Below are 20,145 nucleotides of genomic sequence, written 5' to 3' on the forward strand. Positions count from 1 at the left end.
ACTTTGTCTTTTCGCTACAACCGAGGCATCCTCTGATTTCTCTTTGGTTTTCAAAAACTAAAACTCTGTTCTATTTGGAAGTCAACACTACAAACTCTTTAGAATAAATAACTTTTCTCTGTCCTTTGAAAAAAAAAAAAGACAAAGGGAAGCCCCCAGCTGGGCACAGCATTGATTCATGAACTTCAAGGGCTTAGATTTACAGAGTTCTCACTGTGAGACTTTGACACTTGAAAGTTCTGCATCCGTTGCTAACAAACACTGCATCCCGAACAGTACCTTGCGAGCTTAGCTGCTCAGGATGTTTGCTCCATGAATCAGCAAAGTGAGAAAAGTATGTAAAGACAGAGGAAAATGATGGGGCACTTACGTTTTTAATATACGGCATGTATCTTTTATCCAGATTATAGGAACCGTACTCATTCTCCATCTGCATGGCAATAATGGGACCCTCTTCTTGGAACTGGGGGTCAAGGAGACGAGAGTCTGAGGATGAGTTAGCCGGTGGGGAAAGGCTGGACTGACTTTCTCAATTTGTTGCTGCACACGCACGTTCAGAGTGGCACAGAAAATAACCCGCTCCTAAACTTGGCCCCGGGGCCACGGCGGTGGGGGCAGTCTCCATCACTGTCAGCAGCCGCCTCGTGGGGTCAAAGCCTCCAGCACCCTGCCTTCCCCAGTGCCCCCAGGGAGCAGCGCCCGCCAACTCCCCTAGCCCAACACCTTAAGCACAGGCTTAGACCTCCGGCCAGCCTTCCTCCGGGGCACCAGGGGAGCAGGGTTGCGGCCCTCTCCCATGCGGGCACGCGTCACTCCCCCTCGGGGACCCGCTCTGCTTCCGTCCCTGCACCCCTGTCTTCACTTGCCCGGTCACCGCCACAGGGCCCCATCCTCCCCTCCCGCGTGGTCTCCCTTCGTGGGCAAACGGTGCAGCAGCTCTGCACGCCCCGCGACAGCCCACCACTCGTGACCCTGTCCTCTACTGTGGTCTCGCGGCCGCCCTTTGCATTCCACCCTGACCTTCTCTTTGCTAAATGCATGCGATCCCTTTTCATCCTGGTCTGACTTCTCTCCACCAACAGTCTCTCCTCCTCCGGGAAGCCCTCCCTCCTGCAGCACCACTCCTGGATTCTGCACTGGCCAGCCTCCTCGAGCTCCTCTCCCCCTGCCGCCTCTTCCCCAGTCCCAGGATCATGTGGGATCCAGTCCCTTCTGCCCTCTCAGTTCACGCCCAGCCTCCTCCTCCCCCTTCCCCGCCGACCCCCTTCTGCGATGTTCACAGGCTCCGTCAGCCCTGTCTTTGCAACTCTCACCAGCCTGGCGGTCGTGTTTTCTCCCTGCCCCTCGCACCTGCCATGTCCTACCCTAGTCAGTTTCACTACACTCAGCTCTGCCCTTTGCAATCTGCCCTTGGAGACACGTGGCCGCCAGAAGGTCTCCTCCTGGCACGCAAGACTAAGAAAAAGAGCGTTGCACCCTCAGAATTAGACAACACACCAACAATGAAAGGAAGAAGCCAGATAGCTCCCAGGACCGTGTGCCAGTGGGTGGAAGCGTCTACACACCAGTGCCTGTGCTTGTGGCCTGGGAGGGCCTGGGCAGGGAGAGCTGAAGTGGGATAGACTCGGCAAGCAGAGCGGAACCAGCTGCACTAGAGATTAGTGGGCAGAAAAGAGCCTAAAAGTTTCCCAAACCTGTGTGCTTCCCAGGGGCTCAGTGGTAAAGAGTCTGCCTACCAGTGCAAGAGACGTGGATTCGATCCCTGGGTTGGGAAGATCCCCTGCAGTAGGAAATGGCAACCCACCCTAATGTTCTTGCCTGGAAGAGCCCATGAATAGAGGCGCCCGGTGGGGCTGCGATCCACAGGATTGCAAGAGAGTTGGCCATGACTCAGTGACAGAGCAGCACACACAGGAACAAAGCCGCGATACTGGGAGTTGCCCGGCAGCCTATCGGTTAGGATTCCAGGCCTTCCTTACTGTGGCCCAGGTTCTACCCCTTGGTTCCCCTTGATGGGGAACCAAGACCCCACAAGCTGTGTGGCACAGCAAAAAATAAGTAACAACTTTTTGGGTGGCTTCCCTGGTGGCTCAAAGGGTAAGACCCCCAACTTCTGCGGCTCCGGGTTTTGTGCTCACCAGGCAACCTTCTGATTACTGATTTTGTCTTGCAAGCGCTCCAAGATGGGGAATGTCCTGATCTGGGGTGCCGAGAGTGTGCTAATTTGTGCTAGAACTTTCTTTGATGATGAAAATGTTCTCTGCTCTCACCGTCCAGTGTGGTAGTGACCATCCACAGGTGGCTACCTAGCACTTGAACTGCGTATGGTATGAATAAAGAACTAAATTCTTTATTTAGTTTTAATAGATTTTAACTGAAATAGCCACTGGTGGCCGAGGCTACCACCCTGGCCAGCACAGCTCCAGGGCCGCAAAGGACCGCCCCTGCATCTCCGTCCCCAGCTGCACACGGATGGCCCTGCAGCCACCGGCACCTCGTCTGCTGGTCCCAGGGCACGCTCAGAGTCAGGAGCCAGCTCTGCCCCAAGAAGATCCACACGACCTGAAGCCTTGCTGGCCATTTCCAGGCCTGTCGCTACCCCTACAGTAGCATCCCTTTCCAGGGATTGCTGTGAGGATAAAATACGCTCCGTAAACACCAAATGCACGTGTGCCAAGTCACTTCAGTCGTGTCTGACTCTTTGTGACCCCACGGACTGTAGCCCGCCAGGCTCCTCTATCCATGGGATTCTCCAGGCAAGAAGACTGGAGTGGGTTGCCACTTCCTCCTCCAGGGATCAAATCCAAGTCTTCTATGGCTTCTGCATTGCATGGGGATTCTTTACCACTCATCCACCAGGGAAGCCCAATAGAAAGCTCGATACCTAATAGATATCTTTTGTTCCTTCCCTCTGCTCATTTGCTACCTACTTATACAGCCCTTCGTGTAGTTTCCAAACCTTGCAGCAATATGGTGGCATACTATTTCTACTGAAATAATGAATGTGTATGACACCATGGTTTTGTTGCAGAGGGAGAGATATTAAAAAAAAAACAAATTGCAGTTTCTACAAAATCACTGACCTAAGGTCATCTGCATCATCTATCACTTGTGAAAGACTGACACGTAGCTATCTTTAGCAGATAAGTTAAGACATTCTGAGGTCTGTCATTAAAAAGAAGACATAAAAATATACAGAGCGTGGTTCCCAGCATCCTGCCAGGAAACGGCATCCCAGTAAGACAGTAGGTGAGGAACAGGCATAAAAGGAAAAGAAGCATATTTCTTAAATAAGGAACTGGAATTAGCTGCTATACATGCTTCCTGCTTATGAGTGAAAGAAAGTAGGCTGAGCCCTGCCCAGGAAGGCAATTCAGGCAAGTACTTCCCTTGGTCACAGAGATGGGGAATCAGGTTTTACCTGGAATCCTCTAATCTTGGGAATCAGGTCATCAAAATAGTGATTCACTGCTGCTGTGAAGCCCTTGTGAGTTGTTCTCAGCTTCATATGAGAATCTTTGAGTAACCAGCTAGGAGGGAGAAGGCGAGACTCAGCCTTGGGGTGGGAGACAGCAGACAGAGACGTTCATGCATCTGAGGCTGGAGAACATGAACAGCCCAGATTCACATGGCCAGACTGGAGCAGCACACTGAGGTGCTAACCCATCTCTAAGAAAAAGTTGTCTGTGTTCTGTCCCACACATCTCAACACCTCAACGGCCACCTCTTGCCCCGAAATGCAACTGAGGCTTGTAGATGTGGAAGCAACCAGGGCAGAGTTGCTGAGCTGCAGCCCACAGGCCAGGTCAGAGCTGCTGACTGTTCCTGTCAATAAAGTTTTATTGGCACGTGGCCCACCCTTCGCTTACACGTCATCACAGCTGTGCTCCTGAGGCAGCGGCAGAGAAGAACTTCGCAACAGACACTGTCTGTGCTCCCTGAAAGCTGAAAATATTGATCATCTGGCCTTTTAAAAAAAAAAAAAAAAAAGCTTGCCAAACCTTAGTCTGGTATGAGATTTTTTATAAAAATGTTTCAGAGTTTTTTAAAAAATGTTTTTAATGGAATATTATTTGGTCATTAAAAAATGAGGAATTGGTTCATGTTAAATCATGTACAGACTTTGACAACATTATGCCAAGGGAGGGGCTTCCCTGGCAGCCCAGTGGTTAGCGCTCTGTGCTGGGCTCAGTCACTAAAATCCCATAAGCTGCATGGCACAGCAGGAAAAAAAAAACTTATGCCAAGAGAAAGAAACCAGGCACAAAGGGTCACATAGGGTATAATTCCATTTATATGAAGTGTGTAGACTAGGCAAATCCACAGAAACTGAGAGGAAAGTAACGGGTGCCAGGGGCTGGGGGTGAGCAGGATGGGGGTGACCGGGCAAGGGCTTTCTCTCTGAGTGGCAAAAAGCGTTCAGGGAACAAGATAGTGGTGACATTTTAACACACTCGACTGCCACAAACTTGCATAGTTTTAAATGGTAAATTTCATATAATGTACATTGTACTACCATTTAAAAATGATAAGAAAAAGACCCTCTTTGAAAAGAAATAATCAATCCAATTTTGTGCTATTATTAGTATCATCACAAAAGTTAGAACTTATAAAGATACTGATTACATGACATCGATTAGCCAGTAGCTTTCATTAAGGAAAAGAAGGATTCTACCTCTGCACCACAAGGATGAGGTGGAGATTTATAAAAAAACAAACACTGTACCATTCTCAGTATGCTAAAGTGCATTTTCTAGGTCCTGAAGCGGGGAAGGGGCGGGAGGTGTGGACCTAGGAAATCTAGAAAACCTAGGAAACTGAGCAAAACCCTCTGCTCCGACTTGCTGGCGAACAGGCTTGGGGCGCGACCGTGGCTCACCTGGGCAAGCCTCCGAGGTCCAAGTCGCTCCCGATGTAGGGGCCGACACACAGGATGACCCACAGGTCCACCTCTGACGCCAAGGATATGAAAGCGCTGAGGAGGGGAGCAACAGCAGCAGTCACCGAGAGCGGAGCCTGGAACCGCCGCCCTGCGTCTCCCCGAGGCCTCTTCTCCTGCGGTTAAGACAGGTGGAACCAACTCCCAGCCTGCTCACAGAAGTCCCTGCCGGAGACAGAACCCTGGGACGGGGCCTTCTTCCACACAAAGGCCTCAGTCCAGAGGCCCCAAGGGCAGCTCACAGGAATCCCAGCCAGAGGCTGGCTGCCCCCTGGACCAGCGCTGAGCCTCCTGTCCCCACGAGGGCACCACCAGGACCCGCCCTCACGAACCACGCTGGCTCCTCCTTCCTTATCTCCCATTTTCAGCCTGCCTCTAATCAGGTTCATTCCTTGCAGTTAATATTTCTGAATGTGAGATTCCTCTTAGTTTTCACCGCTACCACCCTGCATAAAGAACTCGCATCCACCTGAGTTATTCCAACGGCTTCCTCCCTCCCTCCTTCTCGCCTCTCTTCCGATGCCGCTCCAGGCACTGTCGGCAGAATAGAATCATCCACGACAAACACTGGAGTAATGTGTACCGAGTATCAGCATCAGCACTCAATACACTCAGCTCTGCAAATGTATTAATTTCTTTGTCAACTCTATCACATAGGTATCAATATCACCTCCATTTTACAGATAAGAAAATGGGCACTTAAGGAGTCAGAGGCCACATTCTTGGGAAACTGAAGAGTTAAAAGACAATCCGCCTCCAGAAAAGAAACCTTAACTATGTTATTCTGCCTCTTAAAAATACCACCAGCATGCAAACATGAGCTTCCTGAATTTCCCGACGTAAAATTCTCCCAGTGACTTACTTCATAGCCCCTTCGGAACAGATTTCAAATTTTGCAGCACAGCACACAAAACGGGCCAAGATAAGCTTGACTGTCTCCCCAGATCTACTTTCTGACGTTTCCTCGACTCAGAACCAGCAGGAGGGTCAGATGGCGTTACTGCCATTCCAGGAAAATATGAAGTTAGTCCCAGGGCCCGCTCCTTTCCTCCCTGGCACGTGCTCACCTACGCATCCTGCGCCTTGCATTGAGCCGGGCTGATCCCAAGCCACCAGGACAGAAGCAGAAGCGAGTGGTCCTGCTGCCAGAACCCCTCTCCGCCTGCTTCCCGCTGCGGGCGCGGTGTGGGCGGGCTCAGTGCGGGCAGGCGCGGTGGCTTGAAAGCTAGGTGCTGGCGACGCTTAAGCTAGGAAAGGGAAAGACCCAGAAGCCCTGGTTCTCTCTTGGAAGAGCAAGGCACACTCACTGTGAATATCTATTTTAAACCTTCCCTAATGAGAACAGATCTTTATTGACAGATGACGTCGGGGTTCCCTCGCTGCAGCAGGAACGTCAGTCTAACTCATGTCCGTCCTCCCACACCTCTGACTGCTCCGATTGTGGCCTTGCTGCACCTTATGCCTGAAATCACGCCTGACCCTCTAACAAACTCCTGCTCAGGGTCCTAATGTACTGGAGCTATCCCTCTGCTGTTACCCGCTCTGGGCTATTCCCCTAGTTTGGGTTACGAGTCCTCAGCTGCTATTTGCCTCCCTCTAATGTCTGAGGAGGCCTTACAAATAGCTATGAAAAGAAAAGAAGCGAAAATCAAAGGAGAAAAGGAAAGATATAAGCATCTGAATGGAGAGTTCCAAAGAATAGCAAGGAGAGATAAGAAAGCCTTCTCAGCGATCAATGCAAACAAATAGAGGGAAACAACAGAATGAGAAAGACGAGAGATCTCTTCAAGAAAATTAGAGATTCCAAGGGAACATTTCATGCAAAGATGGGCTCGATAAAGGTCAGAAATGGTATGGACCTAACAGAAGCAGAAGATATTAAGAAGAGGTGGCAAGAATACCCAGAAGAACTGTACAAAAAAGAGCTTCATGACCCAGATAATCACGATGGTGTGATCACTCACCTAGAGCCAGACATCCTGGAATGTGAAGTCAAGTGGGCCTTACAAAGCATCACTACGAACAAAGCTAGTGGAGATGATAGAACTCCAGTTGAGCTATTTCAAATCCTAAAAGATGATGCTGTGAAAGTGCTGCACTCAATATGCCAGCAAGTTTGGAAAACTCAGCAGTGCCCACAGAACTGGAAAAGGTCAGTTTCATTCCAATCCTAAAGAAAGGCAATCCCAAAGAATGCTCAAACTACCACACAATTACACTCATCTCACACACTAGTAAAGTAATGCTTAAAATTCTCCAAGCCAGGCTTCAGCAATACGTGAACCATGAACTTCCAGATGTTCAAGCTGGTTTTAGAAAAGGCAGAGGATATTTGGCAAAACTAATACAATTATGTAAAGTTTAAAAATAAAATAAAATTTAAAAAATAAATAAATAAATAATTAATGAAAAAAAAATAATAAAAAGAAATTCCATTAAAAAAAAAAAAAGAAAAGGCAGAGGAACCATAGATCAAATTGCCAACATCCACTGGATCATCAAAAAAGCAAGAGAGTTCCAGAAAAACAGCTATTTCTGCTTTCTTGACTATGCCAAAGCCTTTGACTGTGTGGATCACAATAAACTGTGGAAAATTCTGAGACAGATGGGAATACCAGACCACCTGACTTACCTCTTGAGAAACCTATATTCAGGTCAGGAAGCAGCAGTTAGAACTGGACATGGAACAACAGACTGGTTCCAAATAGGAAAAGGAGTACGTCAAGGCTGTATATTGTCACCCTGCTTATTTAACTTATATGCAGAGTACATCATGAGAAACGCTGGACTGGAAGAAACACAAGTAGGAATCAAGATTGCCGGGAGAAATATCAATCACCTCAGATATGCAGATGACACCACCCTTATGGCAGAAAGTGAAGAGGAACTAAAAAGCCTCTTGATGAAAGTGAAAGAGGAGAGTGAAGAAGTTGGCTTAAAGCTCAACATTCAGAAAACTAAGATCATGGCACCTGGTCCCATCACTTCATGGGAAATAGATGGGGAAACAGTGGAAACAGTGTCAGACTTTATTTTTCTGGGCTCCAAAATCACTGCAGATGGTGACTGAAGCCATGAAATTAAAAGACACTTACTCCTTGGAAGAAAAGTTGTGACCAACCTAGATAGCATATTCAAAAGCAGAGACATTACTTTGCCAACAAAGGTCTGTCTGGTCAAGGCTATGGTTTTTCCAGTGGTCATGTATGGATGTGAGAGTTGGACTATAAAGAAAGCTAAGTGCTGAAGAGCTGATGCTTGTGAACTGTGGTGTTGGAGAAGACTCTTGAGAGTCCCTTGGACTGCAAGGAGATCCCACCAGTCCATCCTAAAGGACATCAGTCCTGGGTGTTCATTGGAAGGACTGATGCTAAAGCTGAAACTCCAATACTTTGGCCACTTCATGAGAAGAGTTGACTCACTGGAAAAGACTCTGATGCTGGGAGGGATTGGGGGCAAGAGAAGGGGACGACAGAGGATGAGATGGCAGGATGGCATCACTGACTCGATGGACGTGAGTCTGAGTGAACTCTGGGAGTTGGTGATGGACAGGGAGGCCTGGCGTGCTGCAATTCATCGGGTTGCAAAGAGTCGGACACGACTGAGGACTGAACTGAAGTGCCTGATAGACAGTCTTATTCCATAGCACAGCACATAGTCTGTGTGTCTCCAGCATCAAAGACAGTTATGAACACAGCGGGTGGGAGATACGTAGTTTTGAACAATTACTCTGTCTTACGTCTCACAACTCCTACAAACTATAGTTCAGAAATTTCCTCTTGTAAGTGGAACAGCGGGGTCCCCACGGTAGACTAGAGCTGCAGGGATGCTCTGCGAGCCACACGTGAGTGAAATGCACAGCAGCACTGAGGTCTGGGCTCCACCCATGACGACAGCCTCCCTGCTCAAGGGGCTGCCACTGGGGGATGGAATTATCAGGGCTTCCGGGGGATTCTCAAAGGGAAAGCAAGGTGACTCCTGCTTCATCTGACCCTACAGAGTCAAACTCCTGTCTCTGAGCCAGAGAAACAGCAACTTAAAGAGGAAACATACATCAAATCCAGGTTTCCACTATAGTGAAACTGGCCTCTTCTTGGTTCATGAAGGTTCCAAGGAACATGCCTGAAACAGAAAAAAAAGAGAAATGTAAAAACTTTGTATTTTACTATTATATAATATTAGATTATACAATATTATTTAAATGAATACAAAATGAAATCCAGCAACCAATAGTACAGCATTCACAATACCCAGTATATCCATTTAAAGTTTACTAGGTGTGCCAAACTCACTCTCCAAAACAAACAAACAAAGGAATCCAGAAAAAAAAATTGAGCAACAGACATAAAGCCAGAAATGACATATAGGTTGAAACTGGCAAAAAAAAAATATTAACAAGGTATAACAAACATATACCATATCTTTAATAAGTAAATAAAAGCATGACCATAATGAAGAAAATGGAAGATATAAAAAGGATTCCAAAGAACTTCTAAATTTTAAAAAATATAATATCTGAAATCAAAAATACTCTAGATGTAATGAAGAGCAGGAAATGAAAAATATACCACCAATACTAACAACAGAACAGAAATAGGAATAGATCCCAGGATGTTTTAAGATAGAGCAAAAGAAATTACCCAAACTGGAAAACAGGAAAAAACACTAAGTGTTTAAATGAACAAAGCATCAGTAATATGTGGGATCTTATCAAGAAGTCCAAGTCCCAGGGGAAAAGGGGAGATAAAATTATTGGAAGAAATAGGAAGTTTTACCAAATTTTGGTAAATTGATGGAAACTATAAACCTACAGTCCCAAGAACTCCAATGAACCACAAGTTGGAGGGCGGGGGGATCGACACCGTAATGCATCAGAAGCAAATAGCTGAAAAGCAATGACAAAGAAAAAGTCTTAAAAGCAACCAGAGAGAGGAAAACAAGAAATTACACAAATAATTATTTAAAAAATATAAGAACTACAGAAGACTTGTCATCAGATAATGTGTAAGTCAGAAGATAACAAAGAAACATATTTAAAGTGCTGAAAATGAAGCACCAAACAACAAAAAAATCAGTCTAAAGTGCTTTACCCAGTGACATTATCCCTCAGAATTTAAGATGAAAGAGAAATATTCCTCAAAGAAATGAAATCTAAGATAATTCATGATCAGCTGACTTGGGGAAGTCTCTCAGCAGAAAGAAATGACACCCGGTGGGAACAGTCATCTGCACCAAGGAATGAAGAGCATCAACAAGAGGTGAACGTACACCCGGTGGGAACAGTCATCTGCACCAAGGAATGAAGAGCATCAACAAGAGGTGAACGTACACACGGTGGGAACAGTCATCCGCACCAAGGAATGAAGAGCATCAACAAGAGGTGAACGGACGCGTAAATGAAGAAGACACTTTTGTCACCTTAAATTTATCTCAAATATAAACAGATGTTCAAACCAGGAAAAGAATGTATCACGAATTTCATAGTTTAAAACAGTAAGACACATGACACGGCCCGGCACAAAGGGGAGATGTAGATATATGAGGGTAAGATTCTGTGGGACCGGCGCGTTATTGTTAGAAAAGAGGACAAGTTAGAATTTAGGTAAAGAACTTTCTATAAGAACTTAGGGAACAAATCCAAGATCCTTAAAAAAATGATTCAATATCCCACTTTTAACAGTGGACACATTATCCAGACAGAAAATCAATACGGAAAACTGGACCCGAACTACACGTGAGACCATGTGGTTTTTGATGGAATTACACACAGTGATGGGGATGAACAAGCTAAAATATGGCGGATCATGGAGGAATCTCACAAACAAGATCTTGAGCAGAAGATCAGACACAAGAGTCAAGGCTGTACGACTCCAGGTGCATAAAGTTCAAAAGAGGCCAAAGTGATGCATGTGTTGTAACACAAGCTCCGCCACTCCTCTGCTGGGTGGCCCTGGCTGCAGGCGATGGGAAAGCTTCTGAGGCCTGACATGGCCAGGCTATAGGAGCATGTTCATGCGACTGAGCTCATGGAGCGCAGCGCTTATGCATTGGACACACGCCGAACTTCAAGAAAATGCGACTGTGAAAGTGAAGACGGCAATGAAGCCAGGCTTCAGCAGTATGTGGACCGTGAACTTCCAGATGTTCAAGCTGGATTTAGAAATGGCAGAGGAACCAGAGACCAAATTGCCAACATGTGCTGGATCATCAAAACAGCAAGAGACTTCCAGAAACACATCTACTGCTTTATTGACTCCGCCACAGCCTTTGACTGTATGGATCACAACAAACTGTGGAAAATTCTTCCAGGAGGAGGCAGGAGGAGAAGGGGACAACAGAGGACGAGATGGTTGGATGGCATCACTGACTCGATGGACATGAGTTTGGGTGAACTCTGGGAGTTGGTGATGGACAGGGAGACCTGGCGTGCTGCAGTTCATGGGGTTGCAGAGTCGGACAGGACTGAGTGATTGAACTGAACATTACCAGTGAGGGTGTGCTAGGTAACATTCTGCACCCTGTGCCCCCCCACCCCAACAGCACTTGACTGCTGAGCTTGCATTCAGGGCTCACCACCCCTCCCCCAATACCTGCTATCTCTCGGGCTGGAATCTCACCATTCTAGCTCTGGGGCTCCAGTTCGCCAACCGCAGATCCTGGGATTTCTCATTGCACACCCACACACACCGCCCACACCCGCCCTCCACCTGCTGGCCCTGCTTCTCTGAGAAGGCTCCTAACACAGCTGATGACATTCATTCAGAGCAGATGGCCAGGGCTGAAGCTGGCTGCCGGAGCCAGGGTTGGTAGCAGCACTCTCTGTAAGTGATGGCTCACCGGAGGCTCTGTATTGATGAGCTTGAGAGTCAAAACCTGCAGAAGCCCCAGGGTTCTCACTGTGAAGGTCTAAGACAAATCCCTCTCACTTCCCACGGGGTTAGGGGAGAGTGGGTATTTTAAAGCATGTCCAGGCTCTTCTGTCCTTGACAAATGCCCGCCCTCAGCCGAGAGTACCGTTGCCAGAGCTGCAGGGGACGTTCCCGATACGACCACCAGGAGGAAGAGAAGCATGCAGAGCCGGCCTTGCGCGGTCAGCTCAGGGCAGAGACCCACCGAGGCCGACGGCACTCGGCCTCCGCCCTCCCCTCGCAGCGCGTCTACAGGCTCCCAGACAGAAGGGGTTACAGCCAGAGGCACTCTAGGATTCAGGCCCTGCTTAGGGGGAATCTCCAGGGAAAGCCAAAGGTGGTGGGGAGACAGCAGCAAGGACACAAGAGGACTTCTGCTGAAACCAGTTACAGAGCAGCCCCGCACGCCAGACAGACGTAACAGCTCACACACAGGCCTGCTGCGCCAGGCCCTCTCGCCCGCGCCAGCGTGCCTGGCTTTCGACAGAAAGCTGTAAGACAGACAGAAACAAAGACCACCGCTAAGGAGGCAAAGCAGATGAGAACCAGGCTTCGACATGGGAGACACCGTGGAATTACCAGACCGAGAACTTAAAGCAACTCTGCCTCAGGTGCTAAAGGAGGGAGTGGACAGCGGGCAAGGTGGGCAACATGAGCAGAGACGGAAACGGAGAATAAGAAGGAAGCAGTGGCACACAAGGGCTGGCGCCCGGATGGGCTCAGCTGCCACAGGCCACAGGAAGAAGGCGCGAGCCCGAGACAGGGCAGGAACACCCTGAAACGGAGCTGCAAAGAGCAAAGAACACGGGAGGAAGGAGGAGAGTATCCGAGTCCTGTGGGACAGCACCGGTGTGACAGAAGCACCAGAGGAGCTTCAAGGGAGAAAGGAAAGAAGAAACAGTCTAAGAAGTAACATTCCAACAACTTCCCAAGGGAAGCTGCTGCTGCTAAGTCCCTTCAGTCATGTCCGACTCTGCGCAACCCCAGAGATGGCAGCCCACCAGGCTCCCCGGTCCCTGGGATTCTCCAGGCAGGAACACTGGAGTGGGTTGCCATTTCCTTCTCCAATGCATGAAAGTGAAAAGTGAACGTGAAGTCGCTCAGTCGTCTCTGACTCTTAGCGACCCCAAGGAAGGGCAGTTGTCAAACCCCAGATCCAGGAAGCCTGGCGAACACAAAGCAGGGCAAACACATTTAGAGACCTGTATGAAAGGGCATCACAAACCACAAGCGCTGTGCTGGTACGAGAAGGAGTGGTTGTCAGTGTCTGTCGCACAGAGTGGAGAAAGTCAAGAGAGAAAAATCAATATGGTCTATTAACACACACATATGGAATCTAGAAAACTGACATTGCAGGGCAGGAACAGAGACACAGATGGTAGAAGGGCCTCGTGGGCACAGGCTGCGTGGGGGGAGGAGAGGCTGGGACGGACTGAGAGGCTGGGACTGACACACTACAGTGAAGAAAGTGAGACTGTTAGTCGCTCAGTCGTGACCCCGTGGACTGTAGCTCACCAGGCTCCTCCGTCCATGGAATTCTCTAGGTGAGAATACTGGAGGAGGTTGCCATTCCCTTCTCCAGGGGATCTTCCTGACCCAAGGATGGAACCCAGGTCTCCCACATTGCAGGGAGATACTTTACCATCCGAGCCACAAGAAAAACCCCAATATATACATGACTATGTGTTAAACAGACAGCTAGTGGGAAGCTGCGGTATAGCACAGGGAGCTCAGCTTGGGGCTCTGTGATGACCGAGAGGCTGAGATGGAGGGTGGGAGGGAGGCTCAGGAGGGAGGGATAAGTGTATACGTATAGCTGATTCACGCTGCTGTATAGCAGAAACTGACACAACATCGTAAAGCGAATATACTCTAATAAAAAAAGGGGGAGGGAGGGAGAGGGATGAACTGGGACTTTGGGGTTAGTAGATGCAAACTATCACATTTAGAATAGATAAAAATAAGGTCGTGCTCTATAGCACAGGGCTACCCTGGTAGCTCAGTTGGTCAAGAATCTGCCTGCGATGCAGGAGACCCCAGTTTGTTTCCCGGGTCGGGAAGATCCCCTGGAGAAGGGAAAGGCTACCCACTCCAGTGTTCTTGGGCTTCCCTTGTGGCTCAGCTGGTAAAGAATCTGTCTGCAATGTGGGAGACCTGGGTTTGATCCCTGGGTTGGGAAGATCCCCTGGAGAATGGACAGGCTGCCTGCTCCAGGATTCTGGCCTGGAGAATTCCACGGACAGTCCATGGGGTCACAAAGGGTCGGACGTGACTGAGTGACTATAGCACAGGGAACTTTACCCAATCTCCTAGGATAAACCATAATGAAAATGATTTTAAAATTTATGTATGTGTATAACTGAGTCAGTTTGCTGTAGAGTAGCAATTAGCACAACCTTGGTGGTTTAGATAAAAAAGAATCTACCTGCGATATGGGACACCTGGGTTGAATCCCTGGGTGGGGAAGAGCGCCTGGAAAACGGAAATGGCAACCCACTCCAGTATTCTTGCCTGGAGAATCCCATGGACAGAGCATCCTGGCAGGTTATAGTCCATGGGGTTGCAGAGAGTCGGACGTGACTGAACGACTAACACTTTCCACAAAAACTTTTGTAGATCAACCATACTTCAATTTAAAAACTGTATATATATATATATATATATATATGTAGACAGTGCAATCTTTTCTACAAAATGCAAGCACTGTGCTGCTGCTTTATTCTGAGATAATGTTCTGCTTTGAGTGACTCAGAGCGTCTTATAGTTTATGAAACAATGGTGATAATTTTTATATTTCTAAACAAGGACACTGAAACAGACAAAACTTGGCAGTCTTATTTCAACCACAAACGTTTTACGATTTTACCAGCTCATGACACTTTCACTGGCCGTCACACTGATCGCGGTAGGATATCATTTTCAGGTCTGTAGCACAGTGGTTCCCTGTTTTACAGAATGTAACAGTGCGTGAAGTTTCAGTGTCTGAATCACGCTGTACAAAAGCGCCAGCACAATGAGGAAACAAGGAAAGTGATGTGTAAAAGGTTTTATGACAATTTGGGGGAAAATGCTTTGAAACCTCATTCCCCATCATTTGCCAAATTAAAATCCAAATATTTAAAATACAGTTTTTTTTTTTTTTTTTTCCCTAACCTCACACTTTAAAAATCAAGTCACTGAAAAGGACACAGATGGAGCTCTCCAAACAGTAACGGAGGGCGCTTTCTAAGCTTGGAAGGTGGAAAAGAAGTCCGCCATGTTTGTTCTTTCTTCGCTTCAGTGAGCACAGTGAGGACAATCCCAGCATTCTCCAGGCCTGATTCTCAGTGAGATGGGATTTCCCTGGCACTCATCACTGGGCCGACTCTGCCCACACGGCAGCTCTCCAAGGAGGGTGGGGCCCGCTGCCTAGACCCCCGGGACCGAGGGGACGCTGGGCTGCAGCCGCCCGGGACAGGAGACCGCGGCGTGCAGGCCGGAGCAAGCCTGCTGAGACGCACGGCGCAGGAGCGGGCTCCACTCAGGCGGGGCCGGGAGCCCGCGACGCCCAGCGGAGGCCGGTGCAAGGGCCGCGGCAGCCCGCACTCACGTGGTGACGGTGTTGAAGCCGCAGGCCTTCAGCTTCAGGAGGCTGTCCTTCCAGTAGTCCCGGGGCACGCGGAAGTAGTGGATGGTGCCCGACAGGATGAGGAAAGGCATGTTCCCCAGTGTGAAGTTGGAGCCCCTCACCTGCAGACCCACAAGCCGCTCACTGACGTGTGAGGGCCTCAGGAGAGCCTCGACCACGCTGCAGGGACACAGGAGGCGTGTGACTCCCACAGAGGCGGGCCCGTCGCGAGGGTCTCTCCTCCAGGGCCCTGCCCTCAGACCCACCTCTCTGGGAGGCCTTCTTGCAACGCGGACGTTACCAGGAACCTGGAAGTCAGGCTCAGGAGGCCCGCCAACCTCACCAGGAACAAGAAGGCCTGCATCCTAGACAGACCAGACGGGCAGAGGTCAGGGCCCGGGGCCGTGAAGGAGTGGCTGCCGGGAGAGGCCAGGCCTTGGAGGCCAGGGGGCTGGGGGCGGGCAGGCCTGCAAAGCTATCCTGGGTTCCAGACACTCCAAGGCCAGGTCTCCTGCTGGGAGGGAGGTGGGTTGCACAGACAGGCTCCTGCTGAACCATGGGGTCTTCAGACACCCCTGACTTTTTAGAGATGACCAAGCCTCAAGAAAGCTTTATAAACAAAATCATCTTGGGTAATTTGCCAGAGACATTTTCCAGCTGAGTGACTCTCAGGGCTCAGTGTCCAGCAGAGAACACCGGCTGGCCGGGCCTCTGGGCCCCAGTCATCTCTGCCCACCGCCCCCAACCCCTCCCCCACACCGCGGCCCATGACTTTCTTCAGGGAACAGGAGCCGCCATGGGGGCCCACCTAGCAATGAGGGGTGTCCCTGGGGACCTGACAGGGGGGTGTCAGGGAGGTCATGGGGAGGGTGGACCCAGCTCCAAGTGACAGGCCCCAGACTCACAGTGCAGATGACCCCCACCCTAGACGCGCTCCCCCAACAGGCCGTCCCAGGGGACCGCATAAGGAGAGGGACCCCAAAACCGCCAGGACCCCGCCCTGGGCCTCCTCTGGAGCTCCCTGTAGACCAATGGCCCACTGAGGCCTCTCTCAGGACCCAAGTGGTGCCCAACCCACTGTGGACTCTGGGCAGCCTGCACCCACCCATCTCCCTCTGAGACCCGCCCCCAGTGCCAGAACCCCTGCCCCTTCCTGCACTCCTCCCCTTCCTGCACCTGTCTCCCCTGTCCACACCCCTCCCCCTCCTGCACCTGTGTCCCCTCCTGCACCCCTCCCCCTCCCGCACCTGTCTCCCCTCCTGCACCCCTCCCCCTCCTGCACCCCTCCCCCTCCTGCACCTGTCTCTCCTGTCTGCACCCCTCCCCCTCCCGCACCCCTCCTGCATCTGTCTCCCCTCTCCTGCACCCTCTCCTCCGTCTGCACCATTCCCCCAGGACCCCGCGCAGTAGCGGCCATCCCCTTGGCACGGTCGCCTCACATCCCTGCCCGAGGCTCTGAGAGCAGGATGGTCCTTTCCTGGACTTCGGGTCCAGCTGGAGCGCCTCTCAGGCCCGGCGACATCCCCGGGGCAGGTCAGGCTCTTGCCAGACCGACCCTGAAACCGCCAAGTCCCAGGCCGCGCCAGCGAACCTGAAGCGAAGAGCTCTTCTGGCTCCAGACCAGCCGGACCGGCAAGGCGGACGCCAAAGTGGAGTCGGGAGTGGGGCCAGCGGGGCGGGGCGAGGCCGTGGGGGTGGGGCTGAGGCCTCACTTGGGCGGACACGCCCCTCCCCCTGCGGGGCCACCGGCTTGGCTACAGCCCTCCAGGCTGGTCTGTGCAAATCCGGATTCAGGCTCTGAGAGCAGCTTTGTTATTCAGTCGCTCAGCGTGCCCCTGCCGACTCTTTGGGACCCCCTGGACTGCAGCACGCCAGGCCTCCCTGTCCATCACCAACTCCCAGAGTTTACTCAAACTCATGTCCATCGAGTCGGTGATGCCATCCAACCATCTCATCCTGTGTCGTCCCCGTCTCCTCCTGCCCTCAATCTTTCCCAGCGTCAGGGTCTTTTCAAATGAGTCAGCTCTTCGCATCAGGTGGCCAAAGTATTGAAGTTTCAGCTTCAGCATCAGTCCTTCCAATGAATATTCAGGACTGATTTCCTTTAGGACGGACTGGTTGGATCTCCTTGCAGTCCAAGGGACTCTCAAGAGTCTTCTCCAACACCACAGTTCAAAAGCATCAATTCTTCAGAGCTCAGCTTTCTTTATAGTCCAACTCTCACATCCATACATGACTACTGGAAAAACCATACATCGCTTTCTCTAGATGGACCTTTGTTGGCAAAGTGATGTCTCTGCTTTTTAAAATGTTGTCTAGGTTCGTCATACCTTTTTTTCCAAGGAGCAAGCATCTTTTAATTTCATGGCGGCAGTCACCATCTGCAGTGATTTTGGAGTCCAAGAAAATAAACTCATGTTTTCATTTTCCCCCCATCTATTTGCCATGAACTGGTGGGACCAGATGCCATGATCTTAGTTTTCTGAATGTTGAGTTTTAAGCCAGCTTTTTCATTCTCCTCTTTCACTTCCATCAAGAGGTGTTGGGGGCCAGAGTGAGGCACTCAGCCCGTGGCAAATTAGTATCCTATTAATTTTAATTATACCTTTAGGGGATTAATAGACGATCTTCCTGTTTGCTTTAACTTCCCCAATAATCCAAAGAGTTTTATTACACCCACTAAAGAAGGGTGCATTGGGGCCTCTACAAAAATAATTATAACAGATTCCTCAAAAATAGATTCCCAGTCTTTACGTCATCGGGTAGTTTGGGTATCAGTGGCCCGCTTGCCTGGGATCCATGACCCTTATGTGACCCTGCGCTTTACACCCCCTCCCGGTTATCCAAAGTGTTATAAGGTTGCTCCTTCAGATGAAGTGTGGAAGACCATAGATGGCCGTACTGGGTATCCGACTTGGACAACTTGTACTTATAGTTCAAGGATTGATTATAGGATACAAGGCGGTGGGAATTATACTATTCAGGACTGGAGCAACCCGAATCCAGGTGAGGATCCATTGATCAAGATAACATTTAAAGGCAGATTTGAGAATTGGAATAGGATTCCTCTTCCTTGGCCTACACAAGCCAGTAGATGGCATATTAACCAATTTGTTCCTCCTATGCTGTCGTATACAGCTAAAAGCAAAACCTATTGGCAGCCTGAGATTTGGAGAGCCCTTGCTGCTACTGCCCCCGTTTCTTTATCTCACCCAGATAATGATTCCACTTATTCTGTTTTAGCTTGTTTACCCTCGCCTTATGTTTTCCTTTTTACTAATGACTCCAACAAACTTAATGTACGCATGAATTATTCAGGTGGACCTAACGTGGTAACTTGTGAACAATGTATGCTTTCATCCTGTTTGACCCCTCAATATAATGTTTGCTCTTTTGTGGTGTTGCGATGCCCACCCTATCTCATGATACCCGTGACGATGACCTCCCACTGGTATGACAATTACGGTCTCGCTGTGTTACAACAACTACAGGATTTAACGCGACTGCGACGGTTTGTGGGCTTACTTATTTTAGGAACAGCAGCTTTAATAGCAGCAATTAGTTCTGTTACTGCGGCAGCAATATCATTGACTCAACAAGTGCATACTGCCCAATATGTTGATACCATGTCTAAAAATGTTTCTTTAACTCTAGCAACTCAGGAAGCTATAGATAGGGAATTAGAGATGAGAGTAGATGCCTTAGAAGAGTCAATTATGCATATTGGGACTGAGTTACAGGCTTTAAAGGTGAAGATGGCTTTGACATGCCACGCTGATTACAGGTGGATATGCGTGACATCTTTGAAGGTAAACGAGACAGATTTTGAACGGGAAAAGATTAAAAATCATATCTCAGGTGTTTGGAATAGTTCTGATATTGGCCTGGACTTAGGGAAACTTCATAATCAAATACAGACCTTGGAACACTTTCGACTGGATTTTACCGCCGCTGGAGCAGCTAATGACTTTTTTCATACCTTCTCTAACTTTATTTCTGGAAAAAATATTCTGTCTAATATCCCTAGTTATGCTGTCGTTGGTGCTCTAATCCTACTTCTCATAATCATTCTTCCTTGTATTGTCAGGATTCTTCGGCAGAGCATTCGGAAGCTCATGACTGAGCTGCATCTGGCTGTTTTAAGAAATAAAAACAGGGGAGATGTTGGGGGCCAGAGTGAGGCACTCGGCCCGTGGCAAAAGTCATGAGGAAGGAGGCTCGACATACGCAAAGGTGGGATCGAGCCTCAGGAGTCCCCCTGGAAATCCTCGAGCATCTACCCCCATAACCAGAGCCTGCCTACTTCACTACTTTGTGCTCAACTACACCTCTGACTTTATGGGGGGCTGTCCCCCACCACCTCTTTCGGAGAAGGAATTAACTTAGAGCTCCAGTTAATAAAAACTCCTGGGCAGGACAAGAGTGTTTTAACCTACAAACTCCTCTGAAGGTTCTCTAGCCTGCCTGAGAGGCTCGTCCGGCCACATGTGATTGCTCACAGCCTCCCAACCATGAGAGGCACGAGATGCTTTAAACCTTCTAAAAACAGGTTCCTTAGAAAAGTTAGAAAACCATTAGTATAAGTATAGTGGGCTGATTAGAAATTGTATTGGTGAAGGGTTTTTCATTTGTTGAGCCAATGTTTGTTGCTAAGTCTCCACATCCCCTGCCCTTACACACATTAATGAATA

At 49.2% G+C, this 20,145-nt stretch overlaps 2 protein-coding genes across 2 annotated transcripts in view; one reads left to right on the forward strand and one right to left on the reverse strand.

Annotated features, from left to right (window-relative positions):
• Positions 1-15,818, reverse strand: part of LOC102269590 (beta-galactosidase-1-like protein 2) — a 30,329-nt gene extending 14,511 nt beyond the window's left edge. Inside the window, exons 1-6 of the mRNA XM_070383231.1 lie at positions 15,721-15,818; positions 15,437-15,634; positions 8,993-9,061; positions 4,880-4,975; positions 3,422-3,530; positions 371-463 (exon numbers count right to left, since the gene is read on the reverse strand). Coding sequence (XP_070239332.1) covers positions 371-463; positions 3,422-3,530; positions 4,880-4,975; positions 8,993-9,061; positions 15,437-15,634; positions 15,721-15,818 — 663 coding nt within the window. The remainder of the gene's footprint in view (positions 1-370; positions 464-3,421; positions 3,531-4,879; positions 4,976-8,992; positions 9,062-15,436; positions 15,635-15,720) is intronic.
• A 192-nt stretch (positions 15,819-16,010) lies between these two features.
• On the forward strand, positions 16,011-19,662 carry LOC138990975 (endogenous retrovirus group K member 7 Env polyprotein-like). The gene is made up of 4 exons (XM_070383232.1): positions 16,011-16,086; positions 16,850-16,987; positions 17,057-17,148; positions 18,037-19,662. The coding sequence occupies exons 1-4, from the start codon at positions 16,011-16,013 to the stop codon at positions 19,660-19,662; spliced, it is 1,932 nt and encodes a 643-aa protein (XP_070239333.1).
• The last annotated feature ends 483 nt before the right edge of the window (positions 19,663-20,145 follow it).

The sequence above is a fragment of the Bos mutus genome, chromosome 15, assembly GCF_027580195.1.
Source record: "Bos mutus isolate GX-2022 chromosome 15, NWIPB_WYAK_1.1, whole genome shotgun sequence".
Lineage (NCBI taxonomy): Eukaryota > Metazoa > Chordata > Mammalia > Artiodactyla > Bovidae > Bos > Bos mutus.